The 17,216-nt window shown below is 43.5% G+C and overlaps 1 protein-coding gene across 4 annotated transcripts in view; it reads right to left on the bottom strand.

Annotated features, from left to right (window-relative positions):
- Window positions 1-1,442: 1,442 nt before the first annotated feature.
- The window catches only part of frmd4ba (FERM domain containing 4Ba), a 62,435-nt gene continuing 46,661 nt past the window's right edge, over window positions 1,443-17,216 (bottom strand). For 2 of the 4 annotated variants that reach the window (XM_074650154.1, XM_074649912.1), the window contains exons 12-24: window positions 13,530-13,606; window positions 12,821-12,959; window positions 10,674-10,815; window positions 10,433-10,566; window positions 10,227-10,343; window positions 9,616-9,844; window positions 9,420-9,476; window positions 9,182-9,317; window positions 8,431-8,595; window positions 6,705-7,465; window positions 5,514-5,649; window positions 4,915-5,160; window positions 1,443-2,897 (exon numbers count right to left, since the gene is read on the bottom strand). In XM_074650154.1, the coding sequence (XP_074506255.1) occupies window position 2,897; window positions 4,915-5,160; window positions 5,514-5,649; window positions 6,705-7,465; window positions 8,431-8,595; window positions 9,182-9,317; window positions 9,420-9,476; window positions 9,616-9,844; window positions 10,227-10,343; window positions 10,433-10,566; window positions 10,674-10,815; window positions 12,821-12,959; window positions 13,530-13,606 (2,340 nt within the window). In that variant the 3' untranslated portion in view covers window positions 1,443-2,896. Of the gene's footprint in view, window positions 2,898-4,398; window positions 4,546-4,914; window positions 5,161-5,513; window positions 5,650-6,704; window positions 7,466-8,430; window positions 8,596-9,181; window positions 9,318-9,419; window positions 9,477-9,615; window positions 9,845-10,226; window positions 10,344-10,432; window positions 10,567-10,673; window positions 10,816-12,820; window positions 12,960-13,529; window positions 13,607-17,216 lie in introns of all 4 variants that reach the window. The other 2 variants (XM_074650082.1, XM_074649998.1) reach the window with 2 other exon arrangements.

Below are 17,216 nucleotides of genomic sequence, written 5' to 3'. Positions count from 1 at the left end.
AGAGCGGTGAGACGGAGCCAAAAGGTTTCGAGCCGTAAAATCAAAACAATGAGCTGAAAGAAGCTAAACGCTCAGAGCTGAGGGGAACTGAGGAGACAGAGTCAGGTAATGATTCTCTGTTTGTCACTATGAGCGACACCTTTCACATTACACATGATTTAATCCATTGTTGGTGTAAAAATATTGATTAGAGCAACTTCGAATTCATACTTTCAATCTTTGAATGAATAATTAAACAAGATTACGAATGTGACCAGACGTTTGGAGACAGCTTTCTGTACTTTTTTTGATGCAGTGTTACTGAGACAGTTTGGTTCAAGATCAAAAAAGTGTCGATAGCCAGCCCTAACCTGCTCTCCATATTAGAGTTTTGTCTGTAATGTGTTAGATGAGTGGGGAAAGTACATAAGAGCCCATTGTTTATGTATTGGAGTGTCAGCTGGAGCAGCCTCGCCTGATGTCTGGCTGCAGCTGGTGTGAAGCAGCATAGACAGAGGGAGACAGCTGGATACAAAGCACCCCCCCCACCCTGTCCGCCACAGCACTGCCTCGGGTAAAGCCGAGGAGCTGGAAGTGTCTGAGACCTCCCGTGAGCTCGCTCAAGAAGCAAAACACCGAGAGGGCAATGTGAGCAAGTAAAGCTGCTCAGCCGTGGCCTTCATAAAGAGGGAAGCGGAGGCAGGATAGAGGTAGGAAACGTGTCCCGGCTGGGGGAAGGAGGTGAAGGGTTAGAGTTAATCTACATGTGTACAGCAGACGTCTATAACACGGAGGCCTACATGGGAGGGTTTCGGTGCTATAACCACTAGCTTGTCATTCACAGGGAGGACAGAAGAACAGGTTATAGCCCATAATGGGTGTGACGGCGTTTAAAGACCGGTTTGGTCGGTTTACGGCTTAAGGACACAGAGAACCAGCCTGGCAACCCGGCAGGCGGTGGGAACATACAGCAGAGCGACACAGCTCTGCAGTCATAATTAGCTCTCATCATGACTGATTGCAGCTCTGCATTCAATCTCACAAGCTCAAAATAAAGAAGAAAAAGAAACTGGGATGTAGCCAGTGCTCTACAGTTATCTTTCCAACTATAATCTGCCTCCTTGAATGCACCGCAGACCATTTATATGCGGAGAAATGTGTTCCAGTTGATCAAGACCACCATCCCGAGCCGCTGTGACAAAGCCCCGTTCTTCAGAGCAATAAAACGTAAATGAGACTTCAGGATATTTAGTTATTTTCCTCTGTTAAGTGGAGACGATCATTGTTCTTCAAACCCCCATTTCATTAACTGAACAGATGAGTTCAATTACCTCATTTAATGGGTTTAAATCCTGTTGTTTTCCTGCACTCGGATGGATGAGACCTTCTTTTTTTGATTAAAGAAGTTTCAAAGTCTGTATAATATCCCCGTTAATAAATATATAACCTACAAACTGAACTGATTCAAATGCTGATTTTGTTTTTAATTCAAACAAATGCAATTATACAAATTACTAAGAACCAGCTTAACAACAGTTGTTTTACTATATATTACATGCCTTTCAAATACATAAAAAATGCTCTAAAAAAAGACAGAGAACCAGTGTATTTACAATAACAACATTTACATACAGCTTCGTTCTCATGAGAGAAATTGTGAGCACCAGTCCATGATTTCCAGCATGGATGAAATAACCATGTTCAAATAAAAATAAAAAAAACAAAAAACTGGATTTCCTGCAGTGACTGATCAGATGTGGCAGTGATATTTAAGTCGGTGACTTCCGGTAATACTCAAATGGTGACAAGTATTTGACTCATTTGTATTGTAAGTACTGACGGTGAGATAGGTTGAATACTTTGTAAATGACAAACAAGAGTACTGTGGTAGTTATGCTGCATTCACGCCAGAACAGACATTGTAGCGAATCACCAGCGGTGTGGGAGTGTCACTAATGGCTCATTGACTGTACGATGATTAACGTTTATTTTGTTCCCTCGTGTCTGGGTTGTACAGCTCTGAATCGCCGGTTCCGAAACCACCGCAGCGCGACGTCAGGTTGCGTTTCTCCAAAAGTTGACCAGTTTCAACTTTTTCATTGCAAACTGCTAAATTTTTTCTTCGTCACCCCCTGCGGATCCCACCGCCGCAGCCCAATGCACTACACACTGGCGTTTTTGGCTCACCGCCGGATCTTGTGTGAATGCAGCCATACTGCTATAATAAAACTGGATCTGGTGACTGCAGAATGTCCCAGGAAGTAGCCGTCTTTGTGACTCATTTTTAATGAGTTCAATCCTTCATTTTTCATAATGTCCTTATCAATCCTTCATGGTTACAGTGTTCATACACATGTGTGGCAGAGTGTTGTTCATTACGGCTCAGTATCCTCTCACAGAGACAGTCCTCGTCCTCTGTATCTCGACAGAAAAACACTGGAGGGGTTAAGTCCACGTTCCCTTTGGCCTATACCACGCAGTCCACAGCAAGGTCCTGGTATAGTTTCAGTGCACAAGTGCCATCACCACAAACACTCGCAATCCAGACATGAAGACGCTCCCTCGGAGGGGGGGGGAGTTTGTTATGATCACAAGGTTGTGGGTCAGTTTGGCTATTGCATTCAAGAGAGGAGAAAATGAAAGGACTTCATTTCCTTTACAAGCTGAATCCCACAGAAGTTAAAGTTCCTTCATTCTTTGGATCCTCTTGTACAGAAAGAAAACAGGTAAGTGCAGTCTAAGGCACAATGACAACTTGTCAAGGTGAAAGAATTCGTACAGCACAATGACAGACAGGCAACTAGACTATTGTTCCCGGTTTTGAGTCTTCGTGCCATTGAATCTGGTCGTCGGGCTCTGGGTTAGTGTGCATTTGGTTACTGAGGTGTGAGTCCATTTGGCTGACATCTATGTAGGATCTGTAAAAAACACACAAGACGAAACACATTAGACAGGTGGCAAACTGAATGGAGCTTGACTGGTTAACTCAGAGTTCAGAATGAATTAACCCTGGGCTGTCAAAACCATCCTGTCATAGTTCAGCGTTGTAGTATAAATAGAAATATAAGAAACATTCATGTTACCTCATGTGTTTTAGGCATGCTAATATTAATCTGTTTCAGACAAACTGGTAAACCCAGGGTCAAACATTCTCCCCCAATAAAACAGCAGATGCACACAGACATTAAACACACGCACAGCCTTCAAATGCGACAATATTCAGGAGTCACATTTTTTTCCTCTGCCACACAAGTGCTCTTCCACCACCGCAAAACACCCAGAGAAACCAAGCAAAAATCAGCCAGAGCAATGTAAAATGATTTGGAGCTTTCGATTATTCCCATAGAAATAGAATAGGAGTAGAACGGACATTCTCATTCAAATCAACGTAGCAGGATGGTCAGAGCGGCTGCCATTTTTATGTATACCGTTGCCATTGCGAGCGTTGCAACCGGTTAACTTCCGTATAAATTAAACCGACTTACGGCAAGTCGCGCAATCACTGAGATGAGGTTTTGCAGGAACGACTCAACAAGCAGTGGAGTAGTAACGTTACAAAGCATAGAGAGCCAGCGTAAATGAGTCAAATTTAACAACTCAATGCTTTGTCCATACACTCTTGGTCACAGTGTAGGAAAGCACATTGCTATCGCCAGATGAGTGACCACTTTGTTTGGCTCATTTTCTGTAACCAGTGTGGCATTAAAAGTCCAGTGTGTAGAATCTGTCGGTATCTAGCGATGAGGTGACGAGGCTGCAACCAACTGAAGCCTCTCCCGTGTGCCAAGCGTTGGAGAGCTACGGTGGCCGACGCGAAAACGTAAATGGCCCTCTCTAGAGCCATTTGGAGCAGAGCCAGTGTGTAGAGTGTGAAAACATACGCGGGAAGTGAGTGGTGAAGCAAGAGAGAGAGATAGCGGCGGCGACGGGAGCGAGTGACGTTATCGACTCATGCAACATGGCAGACTCCGTGAAGAGGACTCGCTCCCTGTGTAGATATAAATGGCTCATTCTAAGGTTACAATGATTCTTATTATCAGGTGCTTATACACTAACGAAAACATACTTAATATGACCCGAGCAGTGGGCTGGAGGTCAGTGGTAGCACTGGGTCTAACGGTCCCTCTGCCTCACTCCTCGCCGCTCCGGAGAAGGACAAGCTACCTAGCTAACTAGCCAGCGATCCGTCTCTGGAGCTGCGTCCATTCTCTTCCCGGTGAGCTTCGACCACCCTTTTACAGCCCGACTGACGTGTGTCCTGTTGTCACCATAACGACTAACAACAATCGTCATTTTCTTTCTTTTGTCCGTTTTACTCCTTTTTTATTTCTATGGTTAGTCCCTGCCACATATATTAAAAACACACACCACCATCACCATGATAACCATGTGGGGAAGTTTTACATTCCCCTCTCTCACCCTTTCTTCTGTGCTGTGACTGATAATTGGGGGGAAGGGGGTTAATTTTCCTGGTCAGTAGCATAGGTAACAGCACCACATCTCTCTAAAGGCCCCGCAGGGCGCGCCATCCTATCACAGCTCCGCCTCTCAAACTCTGGGGGACATCTGCGCATGAGAGGGGGGGGGGCAAAGGTCAAGGGTGAGTGGCGGCACATGGGCACGGATTCTCTGCGTGGGCCGAGAGGAAGGCAAACAGCAGAGGAAAACAAACTATGCGATGCACACTGCAGAGAAATGTGACCACTGGATGACAATATGCCAGCTGGAAGAGGAGGTAGGGCAGGCGTGTTTTTTTTGTTTTGTTTTGTTTTTGAAATAAGCCATGCAGTTACTTTATCATACATGACAATGAAAAGATCAGTCAAACATCTCAAAAATGCACTTCAAAACATCAACAAGCAAGACTATGAAGTCACGTTGCAGACAAACTGAGAGAAGCAAACGCACAGGCTCCGGCCGTTGCTGTTTACTTACTATGAACTACCTTTAGCAAAGGACACCTTACTGAGCCTGTGCCCTCTGGAGGATTGTGGCCGCGCAGGGCTGGAGGCCACCTGCCTGACCCGACAGGGGGAATAGGAGGAGGAGGGAAAGGAAGAGGAGGGTAGGGAGGAGGTGGAGGAGGAAGCGGAGGAGGAAGAACTAGCAGGGAAAAAGGCACAGCGCCTCCGGCCATCAGGGCTGAGCCAGGAGCCCTTTAAAAGCTGGGAGGCGCCATATCTATAAGAAAGCAGGGGCCAGTGGACAGTTAAGGAGGAGAGCAGAACCAGACTTAAGCTCTGAGGAAGAACAGATCCTATAATCCTACTGCTGAACCACGCTGTCATGTTAAGCAGAAGGGTGTTTTCTCATTTCCAAACTTAAGGGTGAAGTTGAAGAAGATGCAAAATTGGCTACACATCAGTCCACAGTATTGTTGTGTGTTGTGATAACAAAACCAAGTAGCAGCTTATATTTCCTGCAGCCATCCATTCTGGGTAATTAAACAGTAGTGCTTAGGTTTAGGATAAGGAGGATCAGGGAGTGGCTTATTGGATAAGGGGATGAGTTGAGGCCAATGTTTTTTTTCTCACCTGTTGTGGGCGGAGTGGCTGTAGGGGGCTGTGCTGTAAGCGTAGGATTGCGGCGCGTGCGTGGGCATGTCATATTCCGACATACCAACACTGCTCATGTGGCTGTGCCAGTTTCCACTGGAGGACGCCGTGGACACTGGAGGAAAACAAATGGTACAAGTCAGCAAATGACCCACCTACACGTGAAACCTAGTGAACAACATAATAGGGCTGGGACGATACACTATCTCCCGTTTCAATACTATCACGGTACTTGGGTCGCGATTCGATATGTGTATACGATTTATTGTGAATTTCGTTAACTTTTTTAACACTGGATCATAGGAAAAAGTTGAATCATACACTTGTAGGGACTTTTACTTTGGAAAATATCTAAATTAATACAGTAAAAATGTTTGATTGCAGCATGTATTTAGTCAGAGATGTCCTGAAGTCTAGTTATTTATTATATTTTTTTCCAGCAATCCAATATTATAAATTTCCCTCATAAATTAGTGGTATTTTCTATTTAATTTATAAAGAACATGTAATGTTTTATACCTCTGGTGAATATAATCCAATCAATCTTATTTCCATATATGTATTTTGTATATATAGTTCCCTTTGTTAACACCTTATTTTGAAAACTGGACATAGACACACATGTATACTTATGCTAACTTCGCCAAGTAGCTCTCCCGTCAGCTCCGTTCCCTTTATACTTCCATGGTCAGCTCCATCTGGGCTGTTTGAATGCGCTTAACATAAATGTCAGTATATGGGTGCTCTACAGTTTAGCGTCTGCCGATTTGACCACGGAGATGAGAGCGACGGCTGGCTTGACCTCACGTTACCGTGATACGATAACGTTTCCTGTCCGTGACAGAGTTAACATGCAGCTTTAGCCGTGATGTCTAGCTCTGCTTTTCGTGGCAATGTGTGAAACCCAAAGTGTTTCCATGCTTTACTGGATGTGTAGTGTTTACCGCTTTGGATTTAACATGTGAGGGTGCAGGTCGTATCCACGCGGACCCTCCGCCGATTTCTACTTTCTGCGGTTTGTTTTGGTTGACGGATATGGAACGGATATGATATCGATTCTGGTATTAAAAAATAAATTTCAAAATCGTAAAATAAATAAATAAATCGCGATACATAGGTGAACCACCCCTACAACACAATACACTGTAATAGATGGTGCAGTGATCTAACCTGCGGAGTAGGACATGTTCCTGTTGTTGTGGCTGTGGGGTGCGGGCATCGTCTGATAGCCCAGGCTCTTCTGGGAGCCTCTGTCGTAGTCGTAGTTGTAAGCTGGCTGTTTGTGCGTGGCGTTGCGTTGGTACCAGCCTCTCAAGTGTTCAGCCACCAAAGCCTTCTGGATGTTCTTGCCGACCTGCTCGTTGCCGCGGGGCACCTGGTGGTTCCTGGGCGGCCGCAGCGTGGCGTAAGGGTTCTGCGACATGCCGTCCATCTCGTCGTTGCCGTAGTGACTGTGCATGTCATGGCTGTGATAAGCTGTTGGGGCGGCGTGGTACGAAGGGTTGACGTTATAGTGTCCCTCCATCTCGTTGTCGTACATGTACACTCCGTTGGAATAAGGCTCCGGTTCTGCGTAGCTGGGATAACCCGTCACATAGTAGGCTGTCGTGGTGGGTCTGGCCCGTGGTTGGTAGGCGTAGCACCGGGTGTCTGGCTGGGCCAGGTTGGGCATGCTGCCCGTGTTGGCGTACAGGTCTTTTCTGTGGCGGCCGCGAGCTCTGCGCCTGTGCGTGTGGTTACCGGGGACGCTGTACTCCACGCTGGACTGGCTCGTGTAGGAGGAGCCGTCATCGAGGACCTCTGTGCTGTTGCTGCGTCGGGCTGGGGAGAAGGTGAACGTTGGCACGGGAGGTTCGGCCTCTGGCAGGAGCTGAGACTGGGACTCCAGACTTCCGCTACGCTGGCGGAAATGCTGTGGAGCATCCTCTGACCTGCAATTGAAAAAGCACTATTTAAAAGCTGTTCACCAAAACACAAATGTGAAAAGAACTCTTCAAAACTGTCAATGTTTTAATATTAGAATGTGCTAACGCGTTAACGCAAATTTGTTTTAACGCCACAAATATCTTTAACGCATTAACGCAACTTGCGTTTTTAATTAACCTCTTAAAAATTTGACGGGACCGGGTGCTATTCGATCTTTCGGAGGTTGTAGCGAGCTCAGTTTTAAAGCTAGAGTGAAGATACTGGCAACATATGAAATTATTGCAAAGGAGGCTAAATAACGCTCCAAACTTTATCTAAATTTTGGTGAGGGAAAACTGTCATGGCCATTTTTAAAGGGTCCCTTGACCTCTGACCTCAAGATATGTGAATGAAAATGGGTTCTATGGGTACCCACGAGTCTCCCCTTTACAGACATGCCCACTTTATGATAATCACATGCAGTTTTGGGGCAAGTCATAGTCAAGTCAGCACATTGACAGCTGTTGAGTTTGCCATGTTATGATTTGAGCATATTTTTTATGCTACATGCAGTACCTGTGACGGTTTCTGGACAATATTTATCATTGTTTTGTGTTGTTAATTGATTTCCAATAAAAAATATATATACATATATTTGCATAAAGCAAGCATATTATCCCACTCCAATGTTGATAAGGGTATCAAATACTTGACAAATCTCCCTTTAAGGTACATTTTGAACAGAAAAAATGTGCGATTAATCGCAGTTAAATATTTGAATCGATTGACAGCCCTATTTAATATGTGTTGTCTTCATTAATTTAGTTATTAGCTGATGGATTGTGGTTTCTAATAGATGTGTTGGCACACATCAGCACTCAGGATGTGCACAGCACCACTGGTGTGTAACTGGCTCCGAGAGCTGATGATGAGGCAGATATCTGAGAGTGAAAAAGTAAAAAAAAAAAAAAAAAAGATGATGAATCGGTACCTGAGCTGTGTGCTGCTGTAGGCGTTGCGGGTGAGGAGGGGGGTGGGGGGCATGCTGCGGGCATCACGTGGCTGTCTGGAAGCCGGTTTAAAAGGGCTGCTGTGGCTCGATAAGGCATCGCGGTGACTGTAGTGGAGTGATTCCTGGACGTGGCCGTAATTTAATCTGGAACACAGATAAGAACAATGTTTTCAGGGCATTCGCCTCTTTAGGGTATTGCTTTTTTATTGAGATAAACAGCTACTATGTTTGCTCTCAAAACGGAAGGAAAAAAACACCTTGCTTGAATGCAGCACTTTAGTCATCACTTACACCTGAATGACTACCATCACATAGTCCATTGATGTTTCATTTCATGCAACAGCAACCATTATGACTGTTTAAAATGAGATTAAATCACCCATATCATTTTGTAAACATGAAGTAGCTGCCATTTAAACTAAGTTTCCAGCACCACTTTCCTGTTTCCCCCTCTCTCCTCTCAAGCTTGGAATTGTTGTTTGCTCCTTCACAGGCAGCAACATGTTCTTTTCCATCTATTTTTAAAGCCGGTGCGTTTGGCTGATAAGAGGGAGATTGTTGGAGAGGCAGGAGAAGGAGGGAGGAGGTGACTGGCAGGAATGTAGCTCTGGATGTGCTCTACAGGTCTGTACTAGCTCCCATGCTCAGGGCGTCTACAAAAACAACTGTCAGACACACACTGAAATTCATATATTAATACATTTCATGGTTGTCAGTGCTGGCTGTGTACCTGCTGTCTGCATGCTGGTCATTGGCAGAGATCCGTCTCTCATTGTTGTAGTGGATGTCCAGAGTTTCTGCATGGTGTGGTCGTGGGGAATACTGAACCGATCTGGACCGTTGCCTCTGGGAACTGAGGTCATCATCTGGGAGATAAACGTGATTGCTTGGTTAAAATTGATCTAAAAATGCAGTAAATGGGGGAGTGAACACATGCACACTGAGCACGGCTATGCCTGGGCACTTACCATCATCCAGAGTGAGGCTGTCAGACAGAGAGCTGAGTTCTGAAGGGTTGGAATCATCTGGTGACAGAAGAGAGAAGGTCCTCAGAGACTTTTCATAGAAAGTGACAGACTTTTCAATGAATTACCACTTTTTCTTTTTCTCTGTTCTTAAAAATGAACTTCAAGCTTTGATTCTGCGGTCCTTGGTGACATCTACCTGCTAAGATCAGCGAGGCCCTCTGAGTGGGTTTCCTTCCCTTCTTGATCCTGTAGGCGTTGATCTCCTTTTCGATCTCCTCCAGCTTCCTCATCGCATCCAGACAGTTGCTCCTCCTCTTCTTCTTCACCGTCTTGCCGAGGTCGCCCTCGTTGGATAACTTGATGGCTGCTTCCACGATCTTCTGCTGCAAGGCGAACCTGCTCTCCAGATTCCTCAGATGTGGGTCCTGCAGGGAAACACGCAAACACACAGTTAACAAAGACAGATCCTGTCAACGGCAGTACGCTGTACAAAGAAACAGACTTCAAACATCTACAGTATTTATCTAAAAACATTTCATTTTCAGTGTGCTGACATATTCACATTATATTCTAATTCATATTGCAATTGACTTGCAGATGGAAACCGGATACAAAACACAACAAATGTTTCACGCAAAGCATTATGCATTGTAAGCCTCAAAACACTAGTTAAACTGTTTAGTCACATTTGAAAAAGTCAAATGATCTCCAGGTAAACAAACACAGTGATGCAAGAACTGTGTTTGGACAAAGCGTGACATGCTAAATTACATAAAAACGTCACAACACAACAATAGCTACACTAACCTCATCATAGGGGAAAAGGTCATCCAGCTTGAAGGCTGTCCCAACGCGACGGCGTACGTGAGGAGCCTTCTCACCTGTGGCTAAGGGATACTCTTTAGGCAATCTGCCCGTAATCTCCTGCAAATAAGAACAACAACCAACAGTCAGCTGAGAGTGTTGACGTTTTAAACGTCACTGGAAAGTAACAGAATGGGAGAGACACTCACAGCTTCTCTCATGCAGATCTTCTTCAGTTCTTCAAGTTTCTGTGTCAGTGTGTCTTGAAGGCCCTTTTCTTTCTTTTTCAACTCGGCGACCTTCTCTTTCTTCTGCTCCTCGCTGACTTCAGAGTCAGCCGAACCTGGAATAAGCAGAACACATCTGATTAAATACAAATTATAGCAATAAATCATCACTCATCATTCTGATGTCGAACAGAGGCCATTAGCTGATTAACTCTCTGCTTACCGGCTGAGATGAGGCTTCCGTTGCTGGCCATGATGAGCTGGTCCCTGCTCTCGATGCTGGAGAGTTTAGTGATCCGCGGTGCGCAGATCTCTGTGAGGTCCATGGCGATATCTCCTGAACTCCTGGTTGTGGTCATTTTTGTCTGTTAGGGAGGGAAGAGACAGTTAGACGGAGGAAACAGCGATGAGGAGGAGGGACTGGGAGTACTTCATTTTCATGATAGCGCACTGCGATAGCTCCATTTGCATGTACTCCAAGCTCACTGCTCTCTCATCAATCAGCGTGGGCTCTATTCCTGGATGAACACTGGCACACCATCTGCCTTTGAGAGAGACAGTGGCTGAATAACCTCATTTGACTGCAGCCACACACTCATCCATCTCCAGCACCGACTGCACATCACACACCGCTCATACTGTATAATGGCCCCGATGCTCAGCAAATATCCATCATGAACACAAACACAGTGCATCTTCAGGGCATTCGGACAACTTTTAACACTAGGCATGCGCAGATGTGAGATTCTGGGCTGATACAGATACCAATGTTTAAAATAACAATTTGGCCGATAACGATGTTTTTGTTCATTTTGCTTTTACTGTTATTTATTCCTCTTTTGTGCCAGAGAAACAAAGACATCTTCATTATAAAAAAAAAATAACTGAGCTGTTTTAAAGTCATTCAGCATTTCATTACATGTTCTTTGATAGAGCACAAATTCAATCAAACAAATTTATGAAACAACCTTTAATATAAGCTATCAGCCTATTTGCAAATAAGATGACATTCACCGATGTTTATCTGTTGTGTTGCATAAATTTTACGCTGGCTAAATGTTGTGTTTTGCGGTCAATCTCGGACGACAGTAACCAGCTGCTGATTCGGCGACACAACTCTGTCATGACGACAGGCGCCGTCGGGTTTGTTTTAAGCACTTATTTTTCAAAAAACTGTGAAAGAAGGCAGTCAACAAGGCGAATATCGGCTGATACCGATGTTCAGCCAATAAATCCGTGCATCCTTATTTAACACGCGTACAAGGATCTAGGCTGTGAACACAATGTGCCTTTTCTTATTTATTGTCAATGGTGCGGTCATAAAACAACATGTGTCTGTCTACTCTCCAACAGCAAGTTGACACCAACATCTGTTGGTTTCTATTGTTAATGTTTACTACTGTCATTCTGCTGTTCTCTGCTACTAGCCAAGAAAAGAAAATCGTCATTGTCATGTTATAGCCTTGTCATATTTATCTTTTAATAAAAATCTAAAATTGTATGCCCTCAATGTTGTGTCAATTTTCCCTATGGCATGGAAAATTATATTGAATATTGATATTTTTCAAAGTATTGTATCAGTGAGAAATTCCAGTATTGTGACAACACTACTTCACGTTGAGTTGAATGTGTTTCCTCTTAAGCCACAGACAAGGCAAAATAGGCACTCTATACTATAACGAATATATCATTCTGTCTGCTATATCGGCAGAGTGATAAAAATCTTTCACTCAGAGCAATTACAAGCTCTTGTGCATTCTCAATTTAAGCCACCTAACCGCCTGTCACTTCAGGTTCAACAAATAACCGCTATTCTATTCCTTTTAAAGTAAGGACGTGACAATTAGTCAACATAAAGCTGACTAGCACGGGATCATATCCCTTTATCAAACTATTTACTCAAGTCACAGGCATGGGACACGGATCAGGCAGTGCATCACATGATTAACAGTCACCATCCTGTGACGCAATAACCTTTTACAGAAACAGAACTACAGTCCATATTCAGACTGAAAGAGAAAGAATCTGTCACCGGTCAACAACACACTGAAGTCGGTTAAATGATAACAAATGTTATCACCCACAATTCAGCTGATAATAGGGTCATTACAAGACAAACTGACTAGTGGAGAACACAAACACATTGTGTATATCAGCAAATCATTTGATGCTCCTCCATCATCAACGTTTTTTCCCTGTGTCACCCTAACACACACACACCTGACCCTGATCTGCAGGTGGCTCACCTATGCAGGTCACTTGACATCACACAGTTCAAGCATTACAGAGTATTAGACTGTTTCCAACTACATCTGAGTTGGCAGGAAACGTGAACGAAGTAAAGTGAATCTGTGAGGAGAAAACACTCACTTTGCTTTGCTTCCTGTCCAGGTAGAACTGGTGTTGACTGATGGCCATCACCCAGATGGTTTTAATCAGAGAATGGCTGGCATACCACGTGTGAATAACCAGACCAGTCTGTCCGAAGGTTCGCTTGGTCACTGTTCTTCTGCAGAAGATAACAAGACAAACGTTCAGAACTTGATCCAAGAAGCAAATCTGCTCAACAGCTGCATACAAACTCTGAACAGTTGATGGCAGATTAACAAAGGCTTTAATTAAGATTTAAAAAAAAAAAGATGTGTTAAGCAAAGGTTAGAAAAGAAGATTATAAATTAAAGACAATTAAATTTGTGGGTCTTTGTGTAATAATATACTGAAGAGCAGACGTGCAGCAACCTTTTGAAACAGACAGTGGGATTTAATAACAGCTTTGGAGGCTAAAAGGGCCACATTAAAGCCTGTGTGAAGGGGCAGAGGTCTTATAGCAACTTTAGAATAATAAAGCGGCCACTAAACAGCAGGAAAACACTCATTTAACACACAAGCTACAGCTATTAACAAGGTGTCCTAAAATGGGCCACTGGCTGCAGATGCCCTTCACAGTGTGTAAAGGTGTAGGATAAGGACATCTGAAGCAAGCAGCAACTAAAATGGGAACACTTAAAAAAAAAAAAAAAACAGGGAAAAGACCCATTAAGATCAGTTAACAGAGATTAAGCGGTTTGCCGTGTCTGACCTGTGTGGGTCGTTCACTTCCACGGCAAATTTCTTCTCGCGGAAATACAAATTCTCTAACTGCTTCCACTGATACAGCTGCAGAGAGAAAGAGACAGTTTGTCAGAGAGGGGGGGAGGGGAGGGAGTAGAGACGAGACAGACATGACACATCACTGAGTGCAACAAGCCAACACAGGACTATTGATGAAAATGTGGATTTGCACTACATAAAACAGAAATGTCATTTGATACAGAAAGGCTGACGCCTCAATTTACTCAGAAAAAGGTAGAAGCTTCCCGTACGAGGATGATCAATCCCGCCAAAAGACAACACAACACAAAAACAACTCAGCCACAGAAGCCTTCCTTTTAGCTAGGGCTGCACAGTTAATTGAAATTCTATCGAAATCACAATATGGCCTTCTGCAATTTTCAAATCGCAGGAGGCACAATGTTTGTTAAAGATGAAATGTGTGTCATAACACCATTTCAAATTAAATATTATCATGCTGCAGAGATGTATTGGCCTACATATCGTATTTTACAGACTTAAGAAAATATCTTTGTTTGTTAAAGATCACTGCAAACATCACACCATAATCATTTACATGTTTTTCAATAAAAATGAGAATAATTATGTAAAAACAATCCTTCCCTCCAACATTGCAAATCATAGCGCATTTGCAATGGTCAAAATAATCGCTATTAGATAGTTTTTCAAAATCATTCAGCCCTATTTTTAGCACCATTTCTTTGATTACCTTGCAACATTAGCAGGAACAACACAACAAGCTGTGAATGGGGCTCAGCGGTCCAGCCAGCCAGGTGTAGGTTTGGGGCTAAAACACAGGAGCAATTATAATGCTGCTGCTGCTGCAACTGCATGGAGCAAAACTGTGCCAGGCGGCAGGCCAGTTTCTCATTTCGTTGTGCTGTGGAGGCAGGACCTCTCTGTGTCAGAATGAAACATCTGCTCCACTGATACTGGGCTCACTAAACAGATTTGGAGGCACTTGCCTGTGAACAACTCTTCCCTGCTCTCATTTTCGGTAAAAAAAGAAAAGACGCTGCACGGCAGTAGGGGGCTGAGATTAATGTAGGAGAAAATCCTAGAAGGTAACAACCTACATTACCCTGAACTACAAAAACATCTCGCACACTGAGAGAAATCATCTCCACTCCCACTGGGACAAACATATTAGCTAAGCATAATTTACACTCTACAAACTAACTATAACACATATCTTCCTTTACAACAGTGTGGCTCGCAGTGCCAGAGTGCCTGTATCTAGATCCCACAGAGCAGGTACAACACCTCACTAAAGAGACCATGTAAAGGAGCACAAGGAAATAAAACAATAAAAACTCATTGCCTGTTTAAAACAGATAATAGCTGGACATAATGAAAAGGCTTACCTTGAAGGGTATTTCTGTGCTAATCAAACCCCTGCTGAATTCTCTTTGCTTTGTATTGAATCCTTTGACTTTGAGTTTCCCACAGGGCTAGAGCTTCCCCGAACAATACTCCCTCTTGTCTGTTCTCAGGGAGCCAGATAGGTGTTGCAAGAGTTTCAGCTGAGCTGACCACGCCCCTTTAAACCCCCGCACCCCTCCTTCCTCTGACATCACAGATACATCACAGATACCTCAGGCTGCCTTCAAGGCTCTGCTCTCTCTTTCTCTCCCTCTCCTACACACTTCCTTTTTAGTCAGACCAGATGAGCAGGTTGTGCACAAGTTTATTTGCCAGTTTTTTTTAACTTGTTACAAGACATTTCTTCTCTGCTTCACTTCCCGTCACTCACAGATAAGCGATCAATCCCGCACCGACTTTGAATACTCCACTTCCATCTCTGCTTTTCATATTGTAAACACCACACAAAGCACCGCTGTGTGACTCAATCTACTACAACCATCTCCCCCACCGGGGCAAACATGTTAGGAATCTGTTACTACGGTCTAATCATTAATAGCAGGGGCTCGCTTTGCTTTCATGTAGCAGGGGAGCACTCACCCGCCAAAAAGACACACTATGCACTATGTTTTTAATAACACCAGCCAACAAGCTGGAGTCTCCTGCTACATGTTTAATCTGTCGATTCACACACTTTGACTGGAAGCTTCCATTTTGTATTCATTTTAAATGTAGATTTTTTTAACTCCTAAACTATACTGCAATTAACCACGACAACACTGAATGCCAAGGTTTACCTTCTTGATAACAACATTGTCTTTATAATTGTGGGTGTAGCAAAGTGAAGAGCATGGTACTAAATGAACAATGGGAACCACCCAGCAGGACAGAGGGGACCCCACGCCTGCTCACACCCTCTACTCACTATCATTAGCATCATTTACATGGTAACAACTGACCTGGAACAAAGACAATAAGCCCACACTTTCACTGGCTAATTCCTCCTATTGAAACTCCACACCTGTATGCCAGCACCTACATGAAACTAATAGAGGACTCTCCTGTGACTGCTGCTGAAGCCACAGAAATATTTCAACGATGTGACACACCTCAAACTCTACAATCACAAGAACGCAAGCAGCCCTTTTAAAGAGCAACGTGCAGGTTCTTACTTTCTTAGTTCCTGGTCTCTTGGACGCAATCATCTGTGTATGAATGCACATTTGTTATACTGTTATACTGCCTTACCAAATCATATACTATATTATATTTCTATTTTGCTATAAAGACTGCTACAGGGATGACGTATTTTTGCAGGACAACCAGGAAGTTCATCAGCATCACACTGGCTTTTTTCCATTGGGTTTTGGATTATTGCAGAAAATAAACTCTCTACTACTGGCATATTTTATATCATAGAACAAAACATTAAAATCTCTTAAGCTTGTATTAACCAAAGACCTAAATTCAGGCATCTAACTAAAAACACATCCAAAAAAAACATTGACTTCCAGACGAGGGAACTGGAAGTGCCAAAATGGTAACTCATTAACAGGTTTTAGGACTCATTCCTGTACCACTCTATTAACACAGACAACACTTAGTATCGTCACTTAATTGCAGTATATATTATTCCGGTGTACACTGTAGATTCTGCGTTTTTTCACATTAAACTCGGTGAAATCACAGTTGAGTTCGACCAGAGCACACGTGGTGATTGATTGAAAGAGTAACGACGACGGTTTAGGTGAGATTTATTTTGTTTCTGTCCAATTTGAATGAAGTGTTTTACGATGCTCCGCTACGTACAGCTGATATCAACATAAACAAAAATACACGTGGATGATGGCGCAAGCTGAACGGAGAGGGGGCGGAGGTCTGCGCTCTCCGAGTGCCATTCTAGTTTTTACATAATTGTCCTACACATTGACTCACTGGGTCGTCACCTGCAAGTTGCTCTTTAAAATGGAAACGGTCCAAGGAATCATCCTGCACAAAAATACCATATCAATGTGAAACAATGACTCATCAATTCAACTCATAGGTAGAGAAAACAAAAGTAACCATTTTCTTAAACCAGGAAACACGCCAGCTTAATAGTACACTCATGATTTGAGTGACTGCACTGAATTTCTGTATCTTCTATCTTTAGTATTTAGTATTTCATCTCCCTTGTTTTTGCCAAACATTTCATTACAGGCAGGTGGAAGTGAGCCAGAAATGCCTGTGGTTTTCAGATGGGATCAGGCTGCTCAGAACCAGCTCACACCCACAATTCCAAGGAACCCCCAGG

This window comes from Sebastes fasciatus, chromosome 1 (genome assembly GCF_043250625.1).
Source record: "Sebastes fasciatus isolate fSebFas1 chromosome 1, fSebFas1.pri, whole genome shotgun sequence".
Classification (NCBI taxonomy): Eukaryota; Metazoa; Chordata; class Actinopteri; order Perciformes; family Sebastidae; genus Sebastes; species Sebastes fasciatus.
The sequence above is the reverse complement of the archived record's forward strand: the minus strand, read 5'-3'. Positions and strand labels throughout refer to the sequence as shown.